The 13418-nt window shown below is 45.2% G+C and overlaps 1 protein-coding gene across 3 annotated transcripts in view; it reads left to right on the forward strand.

Annotated features, from left to right (window-relative positions):
* The window catches only part of MORC2 (MORC family CW-type zinc finger 2), a 37649-nt gene that overhangs the window by 11828 nt on the left and 12403 nt on the right, over positions 1-13418 (forward strand). For all 3 annotated transcript variants that reach the window (XM_052689525.1, XM_052689523.1, XM_052689526.1), the window contains 7 exons: positions 138-246; positions 1227-1386; positions 1465-1576; positions 3066-3191; positions 7889-7968; positions 11363-11445; positions 12340-12425. In XM_052689525.1, coding sequence (XP_052545485.1) covers positions 138-246; positions 1227-1386; positions 1465-1576; positions 3066-3191; positions 7889-7968; positions 11363-11445; positions 12340-12425 — 756 coding nt within the window. The remainder of the gene's footprint in view (positions 1-137; positions 247-1226; positions 1387-1464; positions 1577-3065; positions 3192-7888; positions 7969-11362; positions 11446-12339; positions 12426-13418) is intronic.

The following is a 13418-nucleotide window of genomic DNA, read 5'->3' on the forward strand; positions in this document are numbered from 1 at the left end:
TTGGAGTCTCACAATTGAGCAGAATGGAAACAAACTGATACCTTGGTCTGCTTTCTAAAGCGTTTGCATAGATGCTGCTGGTTTGCTAAGAAGTGGTGGTCATCAATTGTAACGTGCTGCCTGAAATCTTTTTCCAGGGGTTCCATGCGGATTGGGAAAGACTTTATCCTGTTCACAAAGAAAAGTAACACCATGACTTGCCTCCTCTTGTCCCGGACGTTTCATGAGGAAGAAGGCATTGATGAGGTTTGTACGTAATGAAGTAACATGATGAGTGCTGAAGTCAGTGTGGTTCTACCTGCTGAAAATTTGTATACCTTTAGTTCAGATGTTCTTTATCCGAATTCCTAACATGGAAGTATTTCTGTGCCATGTGTATACACAGTGCATGGTCAGTAATGAAAAGTTTTTATTTTGCACTACATGTCAAGAAGGATTTTTCATTGTGGCATCTGAGGGAGCTGCACAAAGAAGCCATTGGTGGAGCAGTGGGCAGCCAGCAGTGGTGTGTGCAGCTCCATAGTGCCCCTGGAGCCAGGAGTTTTGGCATGAGCTTAATTCTGAATCAAGGAAGGGACATCCTCATCCTGCAGGCATTCAGGGCCAGGCTGGATGTGACTTCGGGCAGCCTGGTCTGCTGGTTGGTAACCCTGCACATAGGAGCGGGTTTGAAACTGGATGAGCATTTTGGTCCTTTTCAACCCGGGCCATTCTATGATTGTGTGACTCTCTGTACTTGTTATACATCTGCAGTCCATAATTCTATCTGTGCTTCTGTTCTAAACAACAGAAAACTGACAACTTTTCTAGAATCATACGAAAATAATTAAAAAAGGGAAATTGGAATAAACAAAGAATGCTTCAGCTCAGGAGAGGTGTTAAGCACAGAGTTTTCTTTAAGAATGAAAGCTTGTGGTTTGTTAGTGTTAGGTATAAATCATTGCCAGATGAAAGAAGCCATGGGTTGTGTTGATGTTGAGCAGCCAGAACTTCACAGGTTGCTCTGGGGCTGTTTGCTCCAAGACTTGATGTTGTAGAACTTGGGAGGCTGGAAAAGAGAGATCCTTGAGTAGTTGGCTGTTATGCAAAGCATTGCAAAGTTAAGAAGAGCTCCTGCACTAACTGTTGGCCTGTAGAAAGGGCTGAGTTCACTCAGCATCGATCTGTATGAATGGCATAGAGGGGCAGGTGAGTCCGGGTTGCTCCTGATGCTGTGCTGTTTGCAGGTCATTGTTCCACTGCCCACCTGGAACGTGTGGAACCAAGAGCCTGTGAGTGACAACATGGAGAAGTTTGCTATTGAGACAGAGCTGATTTACAAGTATTCCCCGTTCAAATCAGAACAGCAAGTGATGGAGCAGTTTAATAAGATCCGTGGTGAGAAAGGTCTGTATGGTGCTGGCCATGGGCAACGTAGTTTGGGGTTTGGGTTGGATTTGTCTAATCAACTTGTTACTTGCTCAGGCACCCTGGTGATCATCTTTAACCTCAAACTGATGGACAACGGGGAGCCAGAGCTGGATGTGACTTCTGACCCTCGAGACATTCAGATGGCAGAAATCCCCCCAGAGGGAACGTGAGTGTGACTGACATTACAAGCCCTTGGATTTTGATCCAGTTGTTTGGGGTTTGACTGTATACTGTGTGCGTGTGGTTTTCTAAAAGCAGCTTTTTCTGTGCTGAGGAGTTTCTTAGCAGTGTGGGGTTCACATGTACAAATAGCTCACAGGCACTACACCTTTGTGTTGGTCTGAATTTCTGCATTGACTCGTCTCAGTCAAAGCAGCCAACTCAATAACCTTTAATATCACCAAGGGAGGATGCCCTCAGCTATGAGTGTAATTTTTGTAGGTGTCAGGTTTTTGTCAGTGATGCTGGTCGTGAGTCTGATCTCAAACAAATGTTTAGCTTGTGGTTAAATGAACACCAAGAAAATGTGAGTTATTGTGCAGGTCAGCTTCAGAGAGCAGATGATGCTGGTGGATGCAGGCAGCCACTGGACCTTCCTTAGGTGAAGAAAGTGAATGTGCACAGAGGGCAGCTTAGAGGAGCAGCGGAGGGTGGTGGTGTTGATTCCACGTGTCAGGGAGGATGAGCTTTCTGGAAGCTTTGTAGCCTGAAAAGGAAAAACTGACCCTAAACCATGGTGGTGTTAGAATATATTAGTTTGATGCTTTGTATGCAGGTGCAGCAAAGCTCTTGGGGACCTCTAGGGACCTACTAGGATTCTCAATTTCCTTAGTGCACAATGGTGAGCTTCCATGATTACCACTGATAGAGGAAGGAGCTGCTTCTCCCATGTGCTGTTATTTCTGTGTTGGATCAGGGCAGGTTCTGCTGGAGCATACTGCTGGTGAACTGAAGGTCAGGTGTACTGACAAGTAGAACACTTGGTGTTAAGTGGTTCAGGTCGTAGCTATGGCCTTTATTATCCAGCTTTATTCAGAACATTCCTTTCAAGCTGCAGTAATATGTATGTAAATATTTGGTAGCAACATGTAAAATACACAACTTGGTGCAAAAATCTACAGAACACAAAGGTTGAAAAAAAATACCATGGAATGATAAAATAGAAAAAGCTTTTGTTTTTATCTCACTCACTTGTTGAAGGTTGCATGTTTGCAGTGTTTTGGAGTAGATGCCTGGTATGGCAACACAGCAAGGTATTAATGGTGCTGTAGGTGCCTGAAATAAGCTACAAGGTAGTGAAAATCAGTGTGAGGAGGTGATTCTGTTGGTCATTTGGAACCTAGGTAGCAATTCCTTGGGAAACAAGAATCTTCAAAGTTTTTTCAATGGAGAAACTTGTTCATTTTGTATGTACAGAAATGCAGGCTGTATGACAGCAGTGTGTCTGGGTTGTTTTTAGCTAGAGAAGAATTGAGAGGGGAAAACTGTGCAGGAAAGAGGAAAGACAAAAGATGAGCAGTGTGAAGGAGTCGTTGGTTCCTCAGGGGATTCATTGAATGAGTCAACTTTGCAGTATGTGGTCATAACAGGGAGTGTGTGTCCTGCAGGGAAATGCAGAACCAACTGCTCAGGTTCTGAGCACGTCTCTCTTGCAGAAAGCCTGAGCGCCGCTCCTTCCGTGCCTACGCTGCTGTGCTGTACATTGATCCCAGGATGAGGATCTTTATAAACGGACACAAGGTGCAAACCAAGAGGCTTTCCTGCTGCTTGTACAAGCCAAGGTAAGCGCCAGAGCCAAAGTCTGCTGACACGTGCAGGACCTTCCTTGCAAAAGCAGGTTTAGCATTTTGCTGTCTGGATGTGTCCTGCATAACTCCGCATTGAAGCCGCAGGAACAGATGATAGGAGACAGGGGTGTCGCACAGGACAATGTCAGGTGCTTTGTATGGGAGCAGACAGATGATGTTAGTTACTCTGCCTATATTTACCAAGGCTGTAACCCCATCAGAAGGCCAGCAGATCTGGCAGGCACAGTTTACCCTTCGTAAAGCTGTGTTGGCTGTCACCAATCACCTCTTTACTTTCCATGGGCTTTAGCATAGTTGTCAAGAGCACGTGCTCCAATGTGTTGCCAGGCACAGAGGTGAGCTGACTGGCCTCCAGTTCACCTGCTCTTCCATTTTTTTAATAGGACAGGAAAATACCTAGGGTACATCCTAGAATTATTACAGAAAGGAAACCATGCTGAACACTCTGAAATAGTTATGTTGGAAATTAACGTTTATCAGTGGTTAATCTAAGTTTGAGTAGAGATTGGGAAAGACTGTTCCTTGTCCTCCTTTTTAATTCCCTTAAAGATGGCACGTTTGCAAGTGAGATGAGGTGTGCTGGCAGTTGTCTTCAAAGAGAATAAAGAAGGTTCTGAGGGGAATAAAGGGAATGTGTTTGTAGGTCTGTCTGAGACAAGAGTATTCCTCTGTCCATGATAGCACACAGGCTGCATTCTAAGGTAGCCCTGTGCCTTAATAACACACCACCATGTTGTACTGCAGTGGAGTTGTAACAGTGTGGGCCCACCACCAACTTCCTGGGTACTTTTACTGTTGCAGTTAGTTGTCAAGCTGCTGATTAGTGCCCTTTGAACCTGGCCAATTTTCAGCTTACATCAGTCTGCCTGTCAAGCTCATACTTACTCAGCTTCTTTAATTAGAATTTGGAGAGTGGTGTCAGAAACCTGAGAAAAGTCAAGCGAGTTTGCATCTACTGCTCTCCCCTTCTCAGCCTTTTCACTGTCAAAGGCAGTCAGAATGACTTGCTGCTGTAAATCCTGGTTTGCTTGGTTGATAGGATCTTACACTCTGAATTTCTGTATTTTACCTGTGTGTGGTTGCCATGTGCTGCTTCATCCCGTGCCACAGTCCAGAAGAGGACTATGGAAGGAAGGCAAAAGGGGAGAGTCTTACTTTAGAGTGTCTAGACTGCATCCTTCTGGTCTTGTACTCCCAATGCCAGCCATGGATGGCTGCATGGCTGCTGAAATTTCATTGTAGATTTTGAGAGCCCTTCTGGTAGGCGCCCACAGTGTGCCGTAACAGGTTGTGAAAATTCATTCACTTCCCTTCTGGTCCCTGAACAGAACTTATTCTCTCTTGAACAGCTCTTTCTTGAGGGACCTGCTAGAGGAAGGCCGGTCAGTCAGTCCTTTTTGAGAACAAAGTTTCTCTTTTTACAGCTGTTGGTGATTTGTTTGCATGTTTCCATGAACTTACTGAAGATGCAGGGTGCTGGTGTCATGGATTTTCCCTTCAGAGTTGAAGCTGGAGCATCCCTGTCTGGCTCCTGTGGTGTCTGCAGCTTAATGCTACTCTCCTGGTCTTGCAGAATGACTGATTTGCACAGGAGCATAGAGGGGAAGCCTACTGATGTTACACCATTCCTTGGAGGACAGTTGATGCTGCAGCACTTGAGCACGGCTGTCTGTGGCAGAGCTGCTGTAGTCTAGGCCAGATTACTGCTGAGCTTTTGTAGCCAGCTACAAGCATGTGGTGGCAGCGATGGTCCTCCTGGCTGGCAGCCCAAAGGATGCTGTGCTGAGTGTTCTGTGTAAGGGCTATTTGCTAATCTCTGTGGGAGAGTCATGGTGCCCGAGTGTTAATTTTATTCATATCCTCCTAATTAAAGACTGCTTAAGTACTGTAATGGAATGGCATTCATCCATCAGTATAGAGACACACTTGTCCATTTCTGTGGCTGGATTTTTAAGAAAACGTGTTATAAACTAGCTTGCCATGCTAAGAGCAGACCATTACTTGATGGTGAGCTAAGAAATGATCCTGACTGTAGTCTTTTTACATCCTTGGTGAGCTTTTGGCCAGGTGTCTTTCTGCTTGAAGTGATCACTTCATGTTCTGCATTGGACCATTCTGGTCTCAAGATCTGCTAAGGAGGGTGGCCTGCTGAAGGCAGTGAATTCTCTCCCATTGGTAGGGCAGTAACTCTGTCTTCATCTCTGAAGGAAGATCATTTAACAGTGACTTGTCTGCAGGTTAATTTTTTTTTATGTTAGGGAGCAAAGAATGGAAATCTATAATGGTCCTCAGAGTGTTTAAATGACTTTACTGTGCAAACCTGGGTTTTGCAGCCTTTGTTTTGTTCTCCTTCAAAAATAACAGCTTGTGTTCTGAGCAGGACATCTGTTGTTCTGTTGTCACTTGTCCTTCCTGAATGCTGTGGGTTGTATAATCAGCTACCATTGTGTTCCTCCTATTCAGGTGGGAGAAAGAGATCCAAGACTGAGGAAGCAGTTTTTCCTTACAAAACAGCTCTGGATATATGGATACATTCTACCCTTTGCTTGAGTTCAGTGAAATCTCATACAACCTTTCTGGAATGTCCAGGAGTCAGGAGCAAGTTGCTTCTGTGCAGGTCTTTCAGCAGCATTTATAGGTGTGATGCCCGCAGCACCACCCTCCCTGGAAGCTGCTTTCATCTCTTGAACAGTTACTTCATCTGTTGCCTCCCACAATCACTGTTTCAACTTGTTTGGCAGCACAGTGTATGCAGCTAGAAGTAAGCAGGCAGTTCTGCACATTAGCTTATATGCCTGCTATTTGAGCAAGCAATGATCTCAGCAGGCATCAGGTGCTGGTGGCTGCAGTAGCACTGCGTGCTGCTTTGTTTGCCTTGGCTGTGTGCTGTGTGCTATTATTGCACCACGTGCAAGAGAGTTTCCTTCATGAGGACACTGTAGGATGATTTTGAAGGCAGGGAAATGTGGATTTCTTGTCTCTCAGACTTCTCAATGCCTATCTGTTCCCACCACTTGAATGTGAGCTTTCCTGGCTGTAGCCAAAGCCATTTGGCATTGCAAAATAAAGCAAAATGTAATGGTTGGGTGGTTTCTTCTTTCAGGAATTGTTCAGTCTCTGGGACAGTTTATCTGGAACCAAATCTGTGTTCCTTGTTTTGCTTTTGGGCTGTTGAACATTCCTGCAAGTAACTGAAGCTGGTGCAGGGAGCAGCGCTGGGAAGGTGGGAGTGGAGCTGGGTTGAAAAAGAGGAGGTGTACCTTGCTTGGTGAAGCAGTCTGTCTGTGATCTTGCCCAAGTATTTCTCTTAGAATCATAGAATGGCTTCGATTGGAAGCAACCTTAAAGATCATCTCCTTCTAATCTCCCTGCTGTGGGCATGGATGTTTTCCACTAGACCAGGCTGTCCAAAACCCCATCTAGCCTGACTGAGAACAGTTCTGGAGATGGGGCTGCAGGGGCACTCTGCTGGCTTACATCCAGCTGCTTGCCCACCAGAACCCCCAAATCCTTCTATGCAAGGTTGCTCTCAAGGATTTTTTCTCTACACTTAGCTGGGATTGCCCCGACCCAGCTGTGACACTCTGCACTTGGTCTTGTGTAAACCCCATTAATTCATGTGGGCCCACTTCTCAAGCTTGTCCAGATCCCTGTGGGTGCCATCCCTTCCTTCCATCGTGTCAGCCACACTGCTTAGTTTGGTTTCTATAGCAAACTACTGAGGTACTCTCAACACCACTGCCTGTGTCACTGATCAAGATGCTGAAGAGCACTGGTTGCAGGACAGAGCAGGGGGACACCCCTTGTCACCAGCCTTCACCTGGATGTGGAGCTGTTGACCATAACCTTCTTCCTCAGGAGTCATTTGTTGAGATCATTCAGCTTCACCCTGTTCCCTCTCACCCAGGAATGTAAGGCAGAATGTGGGTGATGTAATTTAATTATGCCAACGTGTTGACAGCAGTTGTGTTTTTCAGAATGCGTTCTGGTTCTTGGCTCCAGGTAGCTTAGATCATCCTCAAGTAGGTTTGTGGAGATTGCACAACCCAGTATCTGACTCTGCCTCTCCTAACGTGGTTGTTTGACATGTTGCACTGTGTGTGGAAGGTAAAACAAGCCATTGCAACTCAATAACTCTTTACAAGGTTGTAAATCAGAAGTGTCCCGTATTTAGAAGCTGCAACTTGAAGCTGTGTTCAGACATTTCCTATGCTGCTTTACAGGCTTTGAGCTAACTCTGCCTGGGGGTGCGTGCTGTGAAACTGCACGGTGCAATTTGCAGGAGAAAGGAAGGATTATTTATCTGGAGTGGAAGTTTTGTGTTTTGCTTTTGTTTTTGAGAAGTTTTACATAGGTGTTCAGCACTCTTTTCCCTTCTGAAGAAGTTTTTCTCCTTAATCTTGGATTCCTTTCAAGAATATGGAATTTGTTGCACCTTGCTGTGTGATGTAGAAGGGAGTGATGCAGCTGCAGCTACTGCTAGAGCATCTATAGATATGGCCTGACTACTTCCAAAATGCTCAGTTACTGATTCATAAACCTTCTCTGTTTATTTATATCCGTTGGGGGAAAATAGTAGAGTGGCCTATAGAGACTTTATTTTCTAAATAAAGTGACGAAATCTTGCTTTGACCTTACTGCTGAGATTGCTGATGTTCTGATCATCACAGGATGTACAAATATACTTCAAATCGTTTCAAGACTCGTGCAGAGCAAGAGGTGAAGAAAGCAGAGCACATGGCAAGGATAGGTGAGTCCTGGGGGTAAGCATGGATCCTGATTTTGCTGTAGCAGAGGGAAGGACGAGGCTGTCTCACTGGATATCACCTGAAGCTGTTTCTGTGATTACCATGGTTGCTCAAAAACTAGTTAGTATGGATGACTGAGACTTGCTTCTGTGCAGTGGAGGGGATTTATGTTATTTCTGAAGAGCATTTCCTCTAGGGAAGGCATGTAATAAGCCTCGAGGCACACAGCTCTGCCTTGCTCCAGCTGGAGAAGCCCTCTGTATTTGTTATCTCACCGTTCTGTTCTTCTTGGATTGATTCCCTGTTGAAGTTGTTCAACAACAGATTTTTGTTCTATCAGGCATGGGTATCAGATATGGGTGCACAACAGAATCCTGATGTTTTATTGATGTCCTTCATGCTCCAAGACTACCCTTTGTCCATCTGGTTTACCCTTGCTATTAATCTTGTCCACAGGAGAATCCATACTTGATAATACTGTTATTCAACATATCGAAAGCACATAAGCTACAAGTATAGCTTTCAGTTATGCAAAATGTATGAAATTTAACAAATCCTTCCCAGCAGCCCCTGGTGGGGAAAACCCACAGTGTTGGGGCTGTCTTGGAGTTGTGTTAACCTGTGTCTTCTGGTTTCATAAATAAAAACCTGATGTTGCAGAGGTGTGTGTCTGAAGAGCTGCTCTACGCACGTGCATTTGTGCAGATCAGGTGATGATAATGGTGAGGAAGAGGCAGTGCCACGTTCAACATACGCACTCATAACAGCAGTGTGATTTTTGACCCTGCCCAAAGCAGCAAAGGGATCTCATTCTCTGTCCTTATTCCTTTATGAAGTATAGATAGATCATGAAGTTCAAGCAGTTTATCCTGCACCTCTGTCCTCATAGATGAATTATTTTAGATTGAGGCCTAAAGCCAGAGCAGGCGTTCAGCAAACTTGCATTCTGCTCAAGAATACCATGGTTTGGAAAGGTTTCTTGCAGCATTACATGAGGCTTTCATGACTTCTGAAAGGTGAGCTTGAGTGCATTGGCAGTGAGGAATGCTGCCATTCAGTGTCCCAGCGCCAAGAACAGATACCAGCACTGAAATGGCTATCAGCACTGAAACACAAACCAAAGCACTAAAGGACTGCCAAACAAAGAGCTTTGAGCATGCTGAAAACTCGAGGCGAACATCAGACCTTGTTTGCATTAAGTCTTCAGGGCTGAAACATTCCTGTAGCATTAACCTCAGCTGCAGTGGAACGGATCTCATTTCTTTGCTTTTGGGAAAGTCAGCTTCATCTTTAATGTTCTGTTCCATGTACCAAGGGCTCTCTTTCTGCTGTTGATAGAGAAAATTAATTTTGACTTATTTCCAGTCTGTTTTCTCTAAGCATGCACACCATCCTATATGTATCACAGTCCAGAAATAGAGACATGCTGGTATTAAAGATGAGGAAAAAACTCCTCATTCTCTGAGAACCAACTTTTCTGCCTCCTGTGATGAGCTGCAGCATTCCTCAGCGACCAGATGGACCTCTACAGCTCCAGGAAACTTCATTGAGGCATTGCCATTTCAGAGTTTCAAGAGCTCATTTTGGAAAGCAAGCAAATGGAAAAGGTGAAGAGTTATGAAGAAGTCCAGCACCAGAAGTCATTAAGAGCTGTATTCTGAGCTTTCCATTTCTCAGCAGTGCTGTTGGTGTGCCATGCCATTCCTCTCCTTGGAATGCTGACTCTAACTTCTGGGTGCTTGGAGTGGTTTTGTCTGTTAGGCCCTCCACTCTCAGACCTGGAAATGAATTGTGCCCTGTCAGACATCCTCCTAAGTTGCCATTGCTTTAATAAAGCAAGCATCACCTTATGCACTCTGTTCTTCCCTTCAGACCTGACTGTGCTTAGTTTGCCAGCTGCTGCAATCCAGGCTTAGATACAGATGGGATATTCCCATGGATGTGTTTTTAAGCTGTCTCCAAATTTCTGTGTTTTCCCATTTAACCAAGCTGTAGGGGCACTGTGAGGGCACTGTGAGGGCACTGTGAGGGCACTGGGTGACTTCAGTCTGTCACGCAGTGCAATTAAGCTGTTCCTTGCTTGATAAAGTTACTCTGACCCTTGGAGTGTGCTTCAGTGGGAGCTAGAATAACAGAACTCCAGCACAGCACAGAGAAGAAAGGAAAGGTGACCTTCCATAGTCTAAGCAAGCTGATGACCTGTTTGCATTCTCATACCTGGATGCACTACTGATGTGCATTTCCTCATGTAATTCTGACCCAGCACTGAGGGTAGTGGTGACCACCCAGCAGATGCTCCCTACAACATCTGGGGTCTTTCTGGTTGAAAAGAGAGCGTTGTTTTTTGGAGAGATGCTGGTTGTCTCCAAGATCCTATTGTGTCATGTTTTGCTTCACCCTGCATATCTCATCTTTTTTTCTAGTGGTCATGCATGCAAACGTTTCTGTGCATACATTTATATATATATCAATCTGTTCCTGTTAGAAATCTCTACAGTAACTCTCTCAGCAATTGCTGCTCCCATAAGCTGACACAGCGTTGCAGTACCATCAGTCCTGCATCAGCAGCCAAAATACCTCCATGAGATGTATGGTCCAGGTGGCAGCTGCAGCTGGAGGCATCCCCTGCCCAAACAGGGCACCACTTGCCAGTCCACATTTACCATGGGGCCTCGTAGTGTGTGGGATGGAGAAAAGAGATGTGTTCCAAACAGTGGGATCTTTGTCCACGCAGCTGTAAGCACAGCAGCCTTCTGACATGAAAGGGAGGTATTAGAGGATCATAGCCAGTGTGCTTTTGGATGGGAGAGCATGCAGATGCAAGGTATGCGTTGCTAACTTGCAAGAGCTGTTTGTGTCTCCATTTTAGGAAGGAATTTCTCTGCTGAAAATGAAATTTGTTGAATGGTTCTGAAGTGGGTGGGTGTATGGGGCAGTGTGTGCCAGCTGGCATGCAGTCCTGTTGGTAATATGTAAAAGAGGCAGGAAGAGGAAGTTCTTTTAGGTGGTAAAATTTGCGTATGCAAAGAGCATTGGACATAATGGTAGGTTTTCTGTGTCCTGTTTTGTGTATAGCACAGATTAACGTTTTTTTCCAGGAAAAATACGATGAACATGCACAATTTTTGAGATTTCCTTCCTTCACAGATTTCAGCCCTGCTGTTGTGCCAGTGTTGTCTGTGCCCTCTGACTCTAATTTGTCTGTTAACGATCATCTCACGTATAACACTTTCTTTTGTACCCTTCTGTGTTACTTTATCATCTCTCCCTTGTCCAGGTGACCCAGCACAGGCCATCTCTGCAGGTCTTTAACCCCAGTTGGATGTGGTGCTGCCTGTGCTGGGTGGCTGGTGCTGGTGCTGTTGGTTAATGCTGTTCTTTCTCGTGGTGTTTCAGCGGAGGAGAAGGCTCGGGAGGCAGAGAGCAAAGCCCGTGCGTTCGAGCTGCGCCTCGGGGGGGACCTTACACGGGAGTCCAGGGTGAGTCCTGCTTTTCTGCCAAGCTGGGCACTGAGGGAGAGGTTCAGAACCGTGGCTTTGGATGGGAGCACTAATGCTTGGCACCTGCTGTTAGCGCTTGGGTACGCGAGGAGAGCAGCTGGTGACTTCTGTTGGAGATAAGTTGTCAGCAGTGTTCAGTCATCAGCCGTGTGGTCGCTGCAGGACATGCTTAGGCCTGTCTGTTTTCCAGCCCCAGTGAGAAGGAAGCATGCTGGTACTCCAGTGCACACACCTTTCAATATCTATCAACGATCCCCTGCCAATGTTTGAGCTTTACTGTGAAGGTGCTTTGATTGCTGCTCTCTTGAGGCTGAGGGAATGCAAAGTACTGGAAAAAAAAGCAGAACTGTTGGGATTTTCTTTCTTTTGGATCCTCTCTCTTTACTGCTCTTGCAGTTTGATCCTTAGTTTCCTTAAACTGTTGTTAGAAAGTTCTTTTTGTTTCCTTCTGGTGGTACCTCGGGAAGCTGCAGCCCTGCTTTGAGAGGTGGACAGGCTGAGCTGGGAGGGAGCTGCCAGGTGGTGCAGCAAGTGGCCGAGCTTAAAATTACTCCTTAATGACAGCTAACAAAAAATACAGCATTGGAGTATCCCAGCTATTTCCCTCTTGTGTCCTGCCCTTCACCCTATGGCTTTGGTTGCATTGGCAGTGACATTTGGATGCTTCCTTCTAAGCAACTGTGTAGCTGCTTAAGCAACCCAGCAACTGGCGCAGCCCTGTGTGTTTGGGGGTGCTAATTATTGCCCTGCACAGCTGGTGAATTCTTTACATTTGGAAGATCTGTGAGATCTTTTTGAAGAGGGGGGAGAGAGAAAAAACCTGGGGAATGGAGCGTTCCTGGATGTCACAGCAGCATTTCACTGTGCTGGCAGGTGACGTTACGTCAGGTGCAGAACTCGGCCATAACCCTGCGCCGGGAGGCCGACGTCAAGAAGAGGATTAAGGATGCAAAGCAGCGGTGAGTACGAGGCAGCTGCGAGCTCTGAGCTTCTCGGCCTGTTCATTCCACGTGCTCCAATGTTTCTCCTGCTTCAGTGCATGTGATGGAGTGAAAAATTCAGCTCGGAGCTTAAATACGTGTGGGCACTGTGTGTGTGCGCACTGGGGGTTGAGTTGGCTTTTTGGATTGCTTCTGCTGTTCCCCTCTCAGTTCCTGAAAAAAGCATTTGAAAATAGCTTTTTTTTTTTTTTTCTTCCTTTAACATCAGCTTTTTTCATTCTCTTGCTTATCCGTTTGCATTGAAGATTCAGGGAAGCAAACACACGTTATGAACTAACAGTGAAGTGACTTCTGGAGCTGTAGAGGTGTTTCCTCAGAGCTTGTTGAATTCTGTTGCAGTCCTTGCCATCAATTCCTAATGTTGTTATAACTTAGCTCAGGCTGCAGTTAACTTTGCTGCTGATACAGTCATGGGAATAATTAGCTCTTTATATATGAGTTTTCTGCATATTTTTCGTATGCATTTTACAAATGAGGAGTTTTCACAAATCCTAACAGAAAACTGAATCTCTCAAAGTAAAGGCTGATTAACGTACAGGCAGATTCCTTAAAGCAAAGGCTGATGGTGAGCACGGGTAGGGATTTGTATGTACCAAGTCCCTGTTCCTGGCTGTTTGTTTTGCATGCTGATTTACATCCCTGCCTGGCTCAGGACTATCCCACACTTGTTGCCAGAAATGAAATTCATGCATTTTAAAATCTGAAGTAATTTTAATTCAAAAGTGGTAGAGCTGTGATCTTCGGCTTCCATCTGAATTGTGCATGTCAAGTTTGTCTTTTCATTCTTAGTTTTGAGAACACAGAATATGTATGTCTAAGTATAACTTTGTCAGTGGACCAGTGGGCAAAGTGCTTTTCCTTTAAAAGAGCTGGACAACAAACACTGATCTTAAAATAAAGCAGCTATCTTCTGTATGGCCTTTGTTGTCTGTTTGGAAATGAGAAATTCCA

This window comes from Tympanuchus pallidicinctus, unplaced genomic scaffold (assembly GCF_026119805.1).
Source record: "Tympanuchus pallidicinctus isolate F22 unplaced genomic scaffold, pur_lepc_1.0 scaffold25, whole genome shotgun sequence".
Taxonomy (NCBI): Eukaryota; Metazoa; Chordata; class Aves; order Galliformes; family Phasianidae; genus Tympanuchus; species Tympanuchus pallidicinctus.